General features: G+C 31.7%; 4 protein-coding genes across 4 annotated transcripts; 1 reads left to right on the top strand and 3 right to left on the bottom strand.

Moving 5' to 3' along the window:
• The first annotated feature begins 72 nt into the window (after window positions 1-72).
• Window positions 73-1023, top strand: Tsp_01789 (conserved hypothetical protein). The gene is made up of 4 exons (XM_003377546.1): window positions 73-248; window positions 363-600; window positions 668-960; window positions 993-1023. Exons 1-4 carry the CDS (start codon window positions 73-75, stop codon window positions 1021-1023), a joined length of 738 nt encoding a protein of 245 aa, XP_003377594.1.
• A 1000-nt stretch (window positions 1024-2023) lies between these two features.
• Window positions 2024-2557, bottom strand: Tsp_01790 (hypothetical protein). The gene is given in 4 exon segments (XM_003377545.1): window positions 2024-2110; window positions 2121-2213; window positions 2230-2353; window positions 2523-2557. The coding sequence occupies 4 exon segments, from the start codon at window positions 2555-2557 to the stop codon at window positions 2024-2026; spliced, it is 339 nt and encodes a 112-aa protein (XP_003377593.1).
• Window positions 2558-3134: 577 nt separating this feature from the next.
• On the bottom strand, window positions 3135-4400 carry Tsp_01791 (methionine-R-sulfoxide reductase). Its single transcript, XM_003377544.1, has 6 exons — window positions 4396-4400; window positions 4019-4062; window positions 3833-3957; window positions 3696-3772; window positions 3342-3465; window positions 3135-3281 (listed from the first exon to the last, which is right to left on the bottom strand). Exons 1-6 carry the CDS (start codon window positions 4398-4400, stop codon window positions 3135-3137), a joined length of 522 nt encoding a protein of 173 aa, XP_003377592.1.
• A 6249-nt stretch (window positions 4401-10649) lies between these two features.
• Tsp_01792 (paraspeckle component 1) lies at window positions 10650-13614 on the bottom strand. The gene is made up of 10 exons (XM_003377543.1): window positions 13541-13614; window positions 12677-12896; window positions 12473-12622; window positions 12262-12413; window positions 12110-12205; window positions 11731-11927; window positions 11526-11662; window positions 11389-11470; window positions 11121-11314; window positions 10650-10733 (listed from the first exon to the last, which is right to left on the bottom strand). The coding sequence occupies exons 1-10, from the start codon at window positions 13612-13614 to the stop codon at window positions 10650-10652; spliced, it is 1386 nt and encodes a 461-aa protein (XP_003377591.1).
• Between the last annotated feature and the right edge of the window lie 309 nt (window positions 13615-13923).

Below are 13923 nucleotides of genomic sequence, written 5' to 3'. Positions count from 1 at the left end.
TTTTTTGTTTAAAGTGTTTCAAGTATAAAAATAAAGCATTTGTCAAATTCCAACTATTCATTATTTAATAGAATGGTCACTGTGTTCATCGAAGAGGCAGAAGATACGTTCTGCTGTGTAGAAGAAGATGATAGTGAAAAGCTTGAGAAACCATCTCATTTGATGCTTATCAGAATAGTACTGACCGTCTTCTTCATGATGCTATTTTCAATTAGCGTTGCTATTTTTACAGTTGGTTTTCTTCACATGTCAAAAGATTCTGAACTCTTCATCCAGAGAACAATGAGCAGTTGGGAATTTTATGGACTTGGCATACCTCATTTTCACTCAGTATTGATTATTATTTATAAGTGAAAATTTAGTATTTATATTTTTCTTTTTTATGATCTAAGCGGATATTATTTCTTATTGGTGGTTAGTGGTACAACGTCTTTCATTGCTGGCTACGGATTTAACGGTGCATGGAATATGAATGAAACGAAAATGAAGATGTGTGGTTTTTTAACACTAATTGTTATGCTATGGCTAATTGTAACGTTGACCATAGAAGCTGTGAATAAAAATTCGTTGATGGAAACAACATATAAAATTGTATACACAGTAATTAAATCGTTTGATACTTTATTAAGAACTATTACTTCTGTTTTACAATTTGTAAACTTTTAAGGCTTTTCTAGAAAACCAGTATGGAATAAAAAGGATTTTTAGTCTATTTGATCATGTAGTAGATTACATTCAACAATCAAACAAGTGTTGTGGCCTAAGGAAAAGCTTGAACAAATCTCAAATAATTTACCAATCATATTACACAACTTTGTTTTGGCTTGAATCCACCAACTGGGGTCAAATGCAGCAGATGGAAATTCAGTACAATGACTTGTATCACGTTCCCTACGTTCCACACAGCTGTTGTATAAATGAATCCGCTATAAATTGCAATTTGGCACTTCTTGGTGACAGGTAACATAATTTATTTACTTTTATTTTTACAGCTCTGATAATTTTACAATGCAAATGCAATAGATACCAGTGGAATGAACAGATGGATAAAACATGGAAGAAAACAATATTTATTAAAAACTGTGATGATCATATTACAAAGTTATATAAATTTATTCCATTTAGTAATTCACGATTAATAACTTCAGCATTTTTTATGGTTTGTATAGTAGTTGCTAACATCTACTTATTTATTCACCTGGAAGAATTGAAAATGTGTGAGTAAATTTTCAAAAATTTTTATCTATTTTCCAAATTCACATCCTTACAAAGAAATTAAATATTTGAGAGAATTTATTCGAATAAGAAATCATGCTAAGTATAGATTTTGTACTGTTGCATTTCAAGCAGGGTAGACAGCATTTGTAACTCTAGCTCAGTTTATTTAAATCATTTTTGCTACTGCTGTTTTGACTGATATCTCTGTGTTAGACGATTTTTATGGCTTACATTTTCTTTGTCCGCTTGATTTTGGACCCCTGTTTCTGATTGGCTGTTCACTGATAAGCTATACTACGTTGAACATTAATTCGGTAAATGACTTTTTGAATTTCATTAGCTGTTCAGCTTTGATTTGTGTGATTGGATGATGGTTCTTTATCAAATTTTGATCTAATACGGGTGCGCTGTTACTGATTTACATTATATGGACATACGTGATCATCATTTTTTATTTTATTAAACAAAGCTTTTCTGAGGCAAGCTTCTGTTGTTCAACTCTAAACACCTCACATCTTCCTGATACTGGCATTCTTAAACTTCGAACGAATGTTCATCATTGATGTCGACTCCATTGGGAATAGTCCATGGGTTGTCCTATGTCAGAACATCGATGGCAGCGAACCAGCAGTGCCTTTTACAAGCTACTCTTTGACTAAAGCAGAGAGCAGCTACTGCGCTACGCGGCGCGAGATGCTTGTCCCAGTCTGGGAGTGGAGGAAGCAATCAGCTGGTGGGGCCTAAAGCAAACAGAGAAGAAGTGTTCAGATGCTCGCACAATAGCCGATATGTTGGTCACCTATACCTATCTAGGATAAGAAGCCGGTTCTACAGGTCCGGGATGAGTAATGATATCCAAGTGTGGTGCAGGACGTGCAAACAGTATGCAGCCCTAAAAAAACCTTTGAAGAGCAAGGAAGCTCCCTTGAAACCCATTGGCACTGACTACCCAGCGCAGAGATTGGGCATGGATTTTGCAGGGCTACGTTCAACGCCTGGAAATCATTTTACTTTAGTAGTGGTCGACTGCTTCACAAAGTAACTGGCAGTGTTCTCATCATTGAATGTGGAGGCGCAAACAGTAGCCAAAACGTTAATGGAAAGATACGTAGTATATTTTGGTGCACCAGACAAGCTGCACATTGATCAGCGGCAAAGTGTAGAAGCAGAGCTGATGTCAGAATTGGGTCGACTGCTACAGATACAGTCTAGGGCTTACAATCTCTAGTACAACATTTGGTAGAAAGATAAAATAGCACCCTCCTGGAAATGTCATCAACCATATGAAGCGATAATCCTGAAACCTGGGTCGAACTGCTTCCATGGATGATGCCAGCATACCAATTTACCGCCTTTTCTTAAGTACCAGATTTCTAACTGTAGGTTGTTGCTTAGACGGTGCAGTCAGCAGCATATCTCATATCTAGTGTGTGTATTGCTAGAATAGTAAAGCGTCGTTCTGTTGTGCGTAAGGATTCACAGGACTCGGCGATAGCAGCAAACGATACCACGGCAAACACTACACAATTCTGTAACATTTATAAATAATTTTAAAATAATGCAATAAACTGCTATTGACTGCATTTTCCAGAAATTATTTATCAGTGTATATCATATTAAACCTTGACAAGAATAACTATACAGTTTTTGATAAGTACCAAGTGAAGGTCGATATTTTCTAAATTGACAGCAATAAGACAGGGTTCTTTCAGTAATGTTCGTTATTTGTTTCAAAATAAACTGTATATGAACACACTCCACTTGTATGTTAATTTTGCATTCAAAGAATTATAAATTTCAAATTCTGTTGAAACGAAAATTTAAAAAATGCATCGTTTCAGTTTGCAAATGAAAACAAAGTAACAATTTCAAAACGTCCACTTCTGGTGTAAATTTAACTAATTGTTATTAATCGTTTAATTTTTGCTTTGATGATCATCATCAGCAGCAGAGGCTTGGGTTTCGGACGACGGCTTGAAATTCAATGCAATGCCGTTGATACAGTAACGCATGCCAGATGGTTTTGGCCCGTCTGAAAACAAATGTCCCAGATGGGCGTGGCACTGAAATAAAGTGCCCAAGTCGATTTTCAGTTTAAAATAACAAATTGGTATATACATTACCGCTTTGCAAAGCACCTCAGTTCGCACCATGTTATTCGAAAAGTCATTTCGAGTTATAACGGATGATTCTTCGGCGTCGAAAAAAGACGGCCAACCACAATTTGAATCAAATTTCGTAGAAGCACTAAAATGAATTATCTGTTTTGTATTTTTTATGCACCGAGAGTTCCAAACTGAATCATATTCAACAATAAAAGTTTGCATTACTAAATCATAAATTACATCATTCAAAACCGGATAAAAATAAGCTATTACAAAATGAACTGAACGTTTTATTTATTATATTTTATTTATAATCTGTTTACAATTAATGCATGCAAGCACTTTAACATTGAACAAACAATATCATTATACCTGAATAAAGTGGCTCCACAACATACGCAAGTGTACATGCCATCTTCATTTACTTTGCAATATTTACTAGAGAATGGCTTAAAAACAATAAAATCAAACCGGATCAAAAAATCCGAATTTAAAATAAAAGAACACACCTTTTCAGTAGCAGCATTTCGAGTGATATTAAATTGTTCTGGAGTCAAGATCTGCTTCCACTGATCACGCGATACTTTTTGGGGACTGACTTTTAAATCGGACTTTTCCAAAGCAGATTGATAATCTGACAAGCAAAACGTCAAATTTCATCAATGAATTTCGACATGTTTGCAATCAAAAATCACCTTTATCCTTATCCATAAGAAATCGACGATCAGAAATAAAATTTCTATAAAATAACTATTAGCTTCGGATAGAAGATCGTTTTATTTCAAAGCAGCGACTATCCCATAATGATAATAAATAAAATCAATAAATTAAATGTTAATTATAATGCAGTTGCATAACACTAAATGTGGTAATTTGACTAGGTTTTGGTATTTCAAAAAATTTCAGCATCACCACTTTCTGACAAAGAAGAATGAAAATGCAGCAAAAATAAATAAATGAATAAACAGAATTCATACAGTGTAATAAATGTGGAATATAATGAAAGAAAATTTCACCTTAAAAACAACCTGCGACGACAAAATTTTTTAAGCAAAACATGCATTAGAAATACCTCATTATAGTATTTTAATGAGGTACAAGAGCTGATTTACTGTAAAACATATTTGGATGAATGTATTCAAGTCACTTGCAAGTAAAGTAAATGATTAAAAAAATAAAATATAAATTTTAAAAAGAGTTTAGCCGACTATTCTTAATTTAAAGTAAATTTTGACGGCAATAAAATTACAGGTACTTTAAAAATAATCAAGTTCGTTATTCAACATTTTTTTGAATTTTGATTACAGTTATTAAAAATAAAGTTATTAGCAAAATTTTTTAAATTAAATCGCCATTTTATTTACGAGTAAAATGCCAGATATTATTTTTTGTTTTCTTTGTATCTGTGAATAGAGATACAGAAGTGTAACAAATGAAAAAACAAATGTCACTAATATGCGTATTACAATTTTCGGCCATAACAATAATAATGAACTTTAAATGGAAACAGTTTAACACTATACATGCATCCATCACTTTTAATTCTTGTGATTTTCAAATGCTAGAAAATGCAAGTGAATAAGCCAATGGTTATCAACAAGGACAACATGGTACATAATAAAAAGCATTCAGTCATAGTAAAGTAAAACAAAAAATCTATAGATAAATTTTTATACAGGTTAGTGCTACTGAAAGAAACGAAACATCCCTTCAATTCAGAAAATTCCAAATACTTTAATAATATACTGTGTTGGCTAGAAAGCACGGCGCGTTTACGTACGGCAAACCCATCGATTGCTTTCTCAGCCTTGTTAGCATATATATTATCATCCTCAGTTATTTTGCATGTAAATTTGATTGATATGCTTCAGCAATTGAAAAGCATCAATAATTCGTTGAATTGTTAAGAAATAAGTTTAATTTACTGGGAACTGCTTGTAGCAATACATTTTTTTTAATTTACTACTTTGAATTAATGCAATTTCGTCGTTGATCAATTTGAAAATACATAAATCTGCGCAAATGCAATAAGCTTTACGCTAAGTGGATTGGTTGAAGATGCTTTTTTTCTATTATTGAACGATGACTGCTTGTTGGGGATGAATGAAAAAATAGCCATCTGATTCTTTTTTATTGCAGTTGAAATTACACATGACATATCATTTTATTGAATAGTTTATTAAAAACTAAAAAGTAATAATAATGCACAACAATAATATGTTTTTCTAAAATGTATTCAAATGATTCAAAGCAACAGTTTGCTGCAGAAACAATTTCCATCCGGAGTGGTGCATCCTGAAATAAATAACAATCAGTGTTATGATAAAAATACGAGCGGAATTAGCATCAATATGTATATGTGCGCGTACATGCGTCTCCGTCATATCACATACCTGTGCTTTAAAATAAAAAATCAATACCTTCAGGTATAGTAAAACAGAAACAAAAAAGTTGGGTGTAAAATATTTTCCACTTATATATATATAATTGAAACTGCAATCATAATATAAGCTAGGTCTATTTATATTGTGAAACTGTGTACATAACATTTTAATACATTATAGTTAATTCCAACATAAACTCTGATTATTCCACTAAAAGGATTCATTCACTGAGAATGTATTAAACTTATGCTCTAAGATACAAAAATGTTGACAAACAAAAAAATAAGTAAAATATGAAACAAAAAATGTTTTTATAAAATCACCAACATGCGTTGACATATATATATATTTGGAGAAAAAATAACTGAAAAAATTTTGAAGAAAAAAGTAATAATAATTCCTAGCAAAAGCGAAAATTTTCTTTGTTTACTAAATTTATAAATTATTTAAAAAGTATATGTGGAAAATCACTTTAGAGAAAAAAAATTTACATATATTAATCACGGAAAATATCTCAAAATGAAATAAAATGTAATAATAAGGGAAATTCGTATTTCCCATTTTCTTTCGAACTGCGCATATTTTCGAATGCGTTTAGCGCTATTTTTTTAAACATCATATTCATATTCATCAGAGCTGAAAAAGGAAAATTTACAAATCACCGGTAGAGTTGAAAAGCAAAAAAAATTTTTTTAAAACAATAAGCAATAATCATACCACCACATTTTCTCTGCTCAGCAGTTCAAAATGCGACTGTTCGAAAATAAATACATAAAAATACACTGCTCATTCAAAGTCTACCTTTCAGTTACTTTATTGGAGGGAAAATATGAATAATACAAAATCATTCGATGATATCTCAGCTGATGAGAACAGTAAAAAGTAAAAAATACAAAAGAAAAACATAATTTCGATATTAATTATAATAAATATTTACCGTTTAATTCTCTTACGAAATAAAACTGAGAAATTGAGAAAAGAAAATATACAAAATAAGAATTATGCAATAATTTTTACCTTATTCCGCTTTGATTTTGACGAGCACATCTGCAATAAGCAATATCCAAGGTGCCCTCTGTCACGCATTAAAATACAAGCAACCACAAACACAAACAGAACATTACAGTTGGTTACAATTTTCCTCGCAATCTATGAATAATTCTCATTCCCATTCTTTGGTATAAATCTGAATTAAATACGTCGACAAATATGGAAAATATTTCACACTTTCTGCAACAGACACAATTACTGCTCAAAGGATGAAAAAAAAATGGAAAATTTTCTGAAATGTAATCCATATTAGTAGTATTTTAAAAAATGAAAAATATGCATACAATTCTTAATATATAACACATTCTTAGTTAAACAAACTAATTTAATCATTCTATATTTTGCATATAATCAATGCATTATACTGTACTGTAAATAATGTATAATATATTTTATTCACATTTTCCAAGTGAAAAATAAAAATAAACTTTACATTTTAGAAAATTTTCATCCTTTTTAAAAGCACATTAATGCCGAAAATACACCAAAGAAAACAAGTATGCTAAAAATATGAACATACGCCATGCACTATCATTTAATCATTTCATCATCGCAGAGCGCAACTCGTGCCATTTCTGTACAATTCCTCAAAATAGAAATATAAATAAATTGATAATCAGAATTACTACTGTGTTTATTATGAAAGCAATCTTTTCTCCTTCAACTTCAATTAACCAGCAACATACAATAAAAATTATTTAAATATCGATATTAATTTAGGTTAAAACAAATTTAGAAAAGAAACAACAAAAATAACTTAAATATAAATAGAAAACGATTAAATAATGTTTTTCTAATTTTCAAATCATTTACATTAGTATATAAAAGAACATTAATTTCATGTCAAATGAAGGTTCAATGAATTTTTTCATTTGAATGAAAAAAAATGATTCAGTACTTTTTATTGTTTACTTTAACAATTACCAACGAAAAAATCGTTCAATTTTAAAACTATGGCAAACAATATATACTTACTGTATAACAAGTCAACTGTAAGCTAAAACAGACGTAAAGAAAATAAACTGAAATTACTGTTGATAAAAAATCAAATCAACGTATATCATGCAATGTACTCAAAAAAAGAAAATTATAATCATATTTTTAAAAATTTCAGACAACATAAAATCAAAAGCAACAAAACTTAAGCAAACTAAAACAATAATAATAATAATAATAATAACAATGATTATTATTATTATTATAATGGTAATTCAACTGCGGAGCATTAGAAAGCAAATCTAATAATTTAACCACAAATACCTGTTACACTTCTCATGAATCAATGCTCAACCAAAAGCAATGTTTGTGATATTTTCTAATCGCCATACAACAATATCACAATGATCAATTCCATCAGATGAATTGAATAATAGAAGAAAAAACATCTGCCAATATTCCAATTTCTGCACTTCCATTTTTCTTCAGCTTCTTGCCATCTGGCCATATGCTTAGTCCCATTCGACAGATATTTTTTCTTGTACGACATAAGTGAACACAACAAAATGCAGCAAAAGTGATTATGTAACTGCTTAGGTAATGATGACAAAAAATTACTACCAAATGAATTTACACAACTTATTTCATTGAAGACTACAAAATTATGCGCATGAATAACAAACAAAACAAAATATAATTTGATCGCTCGTTTCTTTTTCAATTTTAACCAAAGTCTAACAAATAACATCAAACATGCCTGCTCATCAGTACTGCTGTTATTTTTGCAGTAATTTATAACTGAATTCATAATTCTTTCTTCTACATGACTCTTTGAATTATCTGCACCATTCTGTGCACAATTTGAAAACTGCACATGAATATTTTATAATAGCCATTTAAGATTTCTGCTAACATATAAGGCATATACACAAAAGAAAAAAGAAATCAATATATATTCGCATATGATCATCAATGTTAAATTAATAAAAATGTTGTCTATTATTAAATCAATATAAGAAAGAAAAATATTCACTTCAAACAATATAAACATTTTACACATACAAATTAATAACCAATAACAGTGGTGTGACTAGACCTGGTCAGTAAAATTTTCTAATCATGTACATATGCATACCAATTTCCATGGAAGATATTCAGTAACAAACAACAGTATTTTCAATATTCTATGTAATTGACATTATAAATCAACAATAACAACAAACAGCCAAATTTGGCTTTATTAAAAAAAACTATCATCATAAAACAAGTGCGCTGTCATTTTTTTACAACCTTACCAAATCAAGAAGATAGATGGTGTTCGCATTCAAATTAAGAACAACATTTTCCAAATATTTTCACGGCAACAAGAACATCAGAAAACACTTCATAACTTGACAGCACACTTGCTGCTTATTATCACTTTATCCAGAGTTGAAGCCGCAAGCAGCCGAATGCAACGCACATTTTTTTTATTTTTGACACACACACACACGTGATTCTGTTCTTATTCTGTTCCATTGAAGAGAAAATTACAATTTGAGATATCACTTCACGGCATCATTTACTTCGAAGGAAATAATAAAACTGATAGAAAAAGAAATAATATATTTTTCGAATGCTATAATACCAGTAGCATACAACAACGTAAACAAATTAACGCAAAACACGTACACTTTTGTTTACTAGAGTGCAAACAAAAAATCCCACGTATTTAAAAAATAACTGATTAAAAACCAGCTCACACACAATCACACCATAATATCAGATTAATATATGTATATATGCATATAGAACGGTCGTATAAACTGTGATGAATGTAATTATGCACGTATGCACATATGAACATGCAGTCCGGCATAGAGAAAAACATATATGTAAGTGTACGCTTGCACGCTTGATACAGTCGTCTCTACGGGAATATATGAATACAAGATACAGAAATGAACTGGTGATATACAAAACACAAAGCTGAAGAATAACAGGAAGGCGCCTTTTGTCGTCTCGCGTCCTTTAGCAAAATACCTGCTGACGGATCACAGAAATGATTATAGGAAGGAGCGAATCAATGACGCCGCGTGTTTCGGCGTTTATTTGCGGGCATCCTGTCCCCGATGTTACCGTACACATCACTTGTGTTAGGCGATCGCTAAATGAAAGACAAGATTTGCTGAACACAATCACAGGCCAAAACTGAAATGCTGCCACGTGGCAGTGTTCAATGCATTCAGCTTTCAACGTGACATAAGCCACCAATATTTATCATTTACATAAATGAATTTTTTCCTTTTCAGCATATATTCAGTAGGACAATATAGAATACGATAAATGAATACAATGGATTATGTGAAAGATGAAATAAAAACTGCATATTAAATGTAGCGCAGTACTGCAAATGTAAATTCAATGCTATACACCCCAATAATCGAACCAGCTGGCCTTATTTCAAACATAAGCTTACCAGTAAATAATCATATATGGAAAGAAATTACAACAACAAACAGCCAACAATGAACAACTGCTTCTGCAAATATCACTGTCTACATGTATATTTAGGTATTATTAAGTATAAATAAATCAAATATAATCTATCATATACAAACCTTATATAACTCGACATAATTTAACAATTATTCCTTTATTAAAGAAATAATTACTTTAAATTATGTTACTACCCTCTCCTGATATAATGAAATTAAAAACCAAAAAAATATTTCTTAATATTGTATAGTATTCTTTAAATCAATAAAAATCATAGTTTTCAGGACACAACAACATACTGCAGACAACTGCAGTCATCAATCAGCAAAAATTTTCTATTTCGACATATTCTATTGAAACTGACGTACATGTTTAAAACGTTATTTCAACAACCGGCAATAACAGTCATAACATCACATTTTCATAATTTTTTTCTTGTTTCATCTTGTCACCAAAAAAAAGCATTATAAAAGTGCGTTCAGCAAGTAGATAACACCATTGTTTTACAATAAACAGTGAAAGGAAATGTACTGCTGATTTGCGAAGACAAATCTCGTTCGCACTGATAATAAAAATTCAAAAAAGCAATGCATCTACATGAAAAAAAAACTTCAGTATGCACAACCTTCCACTGATTGAATAAAAAACTAAGTGTTAAATTAGACAAACCACCTATATGTAATCACTGGTTTATTAAAACTAAAATAACGTCGATAAAAAATATTAATTTGAACTAAATACTGCGTACCACTATTAAAATCCCCAGTTCTGTGTTTTCATAAACGTAAATCTGTGTTTTATGCTTTTAAGCACCATAATCTCACAATTACAGTCTACTGTTAATTTGATAAGTGAGATAAAAACTTACAAAAGAGAAAGAAATAATGTTTATATGACCACAAGAAAACTGAGATGCACATGCCAAAAAACAGAAAAAATTTTTGCTTACCTTATGACCTGGACGTCGAGCCCCTTCTTCAATTTGATTATTTCCAAACAAGTGCTGCGCTTGCTGCAGAGCAGGTATACCTATAATGAACATCCAACTGTTCAGTATCTGGTAAAGAAAACACGAAATATCAATCTGCCCACCCATTCCGGCAGTGTTTTCAAAAAAACCTAATAGCTTGTGAAGGCCGTAAACTAAATTGTCATCTGAAAGATGATTCTCATGCAACTGAAGTGTGGATGAACTCCGCATTTTGAATTTTCCCTACCTCGGCCTTGACTTCGCTGTGGCACTATTCCATTGTCTGGATTTCCGAAAAAAGCAGCTGCACCATCCGGCGGAGCTGGCATCTAAAAACAATAATAAACCCAAATTTTTCTATCAAAAACAATCCCCTCCGCAAACCTGATGTATGAAAGGTGGAGGCACGAAATTTGCACCAGCCGGAATCTGATGATTTCCGCCTCTCAATCGAAACAAATCTATGCGTTCACGTCTAGCGGCTTCCAAACGTTCTAATTCATCTTGACGACGCCTCAAGTCTGCAAGAAAGCAAAGCAACCAAACAAAAACATTTATGCATATTTCATTACTCAAAATCCACTCTCACCTTCCCTCAGTACCATCGCGCGGTAGTCTTCACGCATCATTTCCATCTCATTTTCTAACTGCATCCGCGCCTCTTTCAACTGACGTTCCAACTCGTCACGTTTCAACTGTTCTACTTCATACAATGCCTTCCACCTGTTACCATATTCAAATTCAAATGTACCAGGTGGAGCAAATCTGGGCGGTGCCGTCCTTTCCCTAAAACTCACCGTAATTGAAAATTACTATCTATCTATATAATTATCATAAAATTTAAAACCATTTATTTGAGAATCAATTTAAAAGAAAATAATTCGTACGGAATGAAATTTCAGCACTTACAATTCTACTGTAAAACTCACGCAAATTACTTTTAACTAAAACAAAAGAAAAAAGCAAACCTTTGAAAAGAGGCATTTTTTGTCATTAACCGTTCTGCCAAGCCATCTTCATCATCTTTAACTTCAAATGGTTCAACAACAATTGGACGGGAATTTCTAAAACTGAACAATAATTAAACCTTCTTCAATAGTCCAATGTTTCTGCAAAATACCCGGTCAACAAAAAAACGCCAGAATTGATTCGCTTCAGAGCTTCTTGAGCACCTGGCTTTCGCTCAAATTCAACAATTCCCTCGCCTGTAGGCCTTCCACGATCATCTACAATGTGCACAGCACGTTCCACATCACCAAACATGGAAAAAGCCTTAAAAATAATTGTAAAACATAAACATTAAACATGACTGAGCAAATACACTAAATTACCGAAAATAATAATTCGTTAGAAACAAGAGGTGAAAGTTCCTTGACTCGCAGTGCCGCAGCATTCGCAGCAAAACGAATTCGAAGTGGACGACCTTTGAACACAAAACCATCTAATTTTTCCTTTGCTCTTTCAGCACTGGGACGGTTAGCCTGAAATATAGAACTCATTTATTAAAGAATTAAAAAATCAATAAAAACACATACCATCCGGACGAATGCAAATCCTTTTCGCGAAATAAAGCATTCAGACAATTCACCAAATTTAGAAAACAGTTCTCGCAACTCTTCTTCCGTTGTGTCTTGAGGCAGATTACCAATGAACAATCTCGCGCGACCGCTGAATTTCTTCCTTTGAATTTCCAGTGCTCCTTCGGAATCATACGACGCGTCAAAACGTTCCGCACCATTGTTCGGAGATCGAAAACTGAAAAAGCACTCACAAACATGCAATACTTTGAAACAAACTGTTCAAAAATGAGATAACACATATAGGTCAACAAATCAATCATGAACACATGCGTGCATGCCAAACGGAAAAACAATTGATTTTTGCTAATCATTCAGGAAAAGCGCTTCTGCTCAGTATTTAAGACCAGACAAACACTGAAGCTTATGTTTGTGAAAAACGTCATTCCTTATTTACTTAATACAACGCGAACTTCAAACGACGAAAAACAGACATAACAAACTACGAAACTTAAAGTTTATAAAAATCAATCAACTTTAAATTGAACTCAATATACACTTAAAAATTTTACATAAAAAAATACATTCATTATAATCCTATATATCTCAAAAATTATTATATCACAAAATTATTATTAATCGCACATAAACGCCCACATTTCAAGCAGAGCTGCTTAACATAATTGCATTTTTCAAAATACAAAAAAATGTTGTCTTCGTTGAGCTAGTCAAATAAATCGAATTCACAAAAACACAAATCTGAAGATTGAAAAACTGAAATACTCAGACTAGCGTTAAATGATTACGTTTTCAACGACACAGAACTTGAAATAAAATGCATTCTTCGATAGGTTATGAGAGTTGTAAAATCAGTAAATTTACCTTTCTCTGCGAAAATATGCTGCTTCGGTTTTAACATGAACGCCATGACGAGAAGCGTCGTGATGTTCAGCCATCTTTAACAACAAAACGGGAGGTGATACACACACCTGAAAACACTACAGTACGACTGCCAAATGATAAATAAAATGTAGGATTAATAACAGATAATAAACAACATTTACTTTTATAAGAACACTGATTTTGTAAAATATATTTTTAAAATTATAATTAAATTATTTATAGAATTTTTATGTTTTGTTTATGATATGTTAGCATTTTTAAAGTTATATTAAGCAAAATTTGCTAAAAATTTGATTGACTTTAAATCTTAACAAAGCTGAAATAAAATAAGTAAAAATTTACATCTTTCACAAATTTTAAAA

The sequence above is a fragment of the Trichinella spiralis genome (genome assembly GCF_000181795.1).
Source record: "Trichinella spiralis strain ISS 195 chromosome Unknown Scfld4, whole genome shotgun sequence".
Taxonomy (NCBI): domain Eukaryota; kingdom Metazoa; phylum Nematoda; class Enoplea; order Trichinellida; family Trichinellidae; genus Trichinella; species Trichinella spiralis.
Note: the sequence above shows the minus strand (reverse complement) of the source record. Positions and strands in the feature narration are given on the sequence as shown.

What these genes read in the sequence shown, in the direction of transcription:
- Tsp_01789 (XM_003377546.1), top strand. Translation starts at nt 73, where the DNA reads ATGGTCACTGTGTTCATCGAAGAGGCAGAAGATACGTTCTGCTGTGTA. An exon ending in ACAGTTGGTTTTCTTCACAT is followed by an intron (nt 249 to 362) that starts GTCAAAAGATTC and finishes GTGAAAATTTAG; the next exon opens with TATTTATATTTTTCTTTTTT. An exon ending in CATATAAAATTGTATACACA is followed by an intron (nt 601 to 667) that starts GTAATTAAATCG and finishes TAAACTTTTAAG; the next exon opens with GCTTTTCTAGAAAACCAGTA.
- Tsp_01790 (XM_003377545.1), bottom strand. Translation starts at nt 2,557, where the DNA reads ATGCTGGCATCATCCATGGAAGCAGTTCGACCCAG. An exon ending in ATGGAAGCAGTTCGACCCAG is followed by an intron (nt 2,354 to 2,522) that starts GTTTCAGGATTA and finishes ATCAATGTGCAG; the next exon opens with CTTGTCTGGTGCACCAAAAT.
- Tsp_01791 (XM_003377544.1), bottom strand. An exon ending in GAAATGCTGCTACTGAAAAG is followed by an intron (nt 3,773 to 3,832) that starts GTGTGTTCTTTT and finishes ATTGTTTTTAAG; the next exon opens with CCATTCTCTAGTAAATATTG. An exon ending in TGTGGAGCCACTTTATTCAG is followed by an intron (nt 3,466 to 3,695) that starts GTATAATGATAT and finishes AATTCATTTTAG; the next exon opens with TGCTTCTACGAAATTTGATT.
- Tsp_01792 (XM_003377543.1), bottom strand. Translation starts at nt 13,614, where the DNA reads ATGGCTGAACATCACGACGCTTCTCGTCATGGCGTTCATGTTAAAACC. An exon ending in CTAACGAATTATTATTTTCG is followed by an intron (nt 12,414 to 12,472) that starts GTAATTTAGTGT and finishes ATTATTTTTAAG; the next exon opens with GCTTTTTCCATGTTTGGTGA. An exon ending in ACAGCGAAGTCAAGGCCGAG is followed by an intron (nt 11,315 to 11,388) that starts GTAGGGAAAATT and finishes ATGACAATTTAG; the next exon opens with TTTACGGCCTTCACAAGCTA.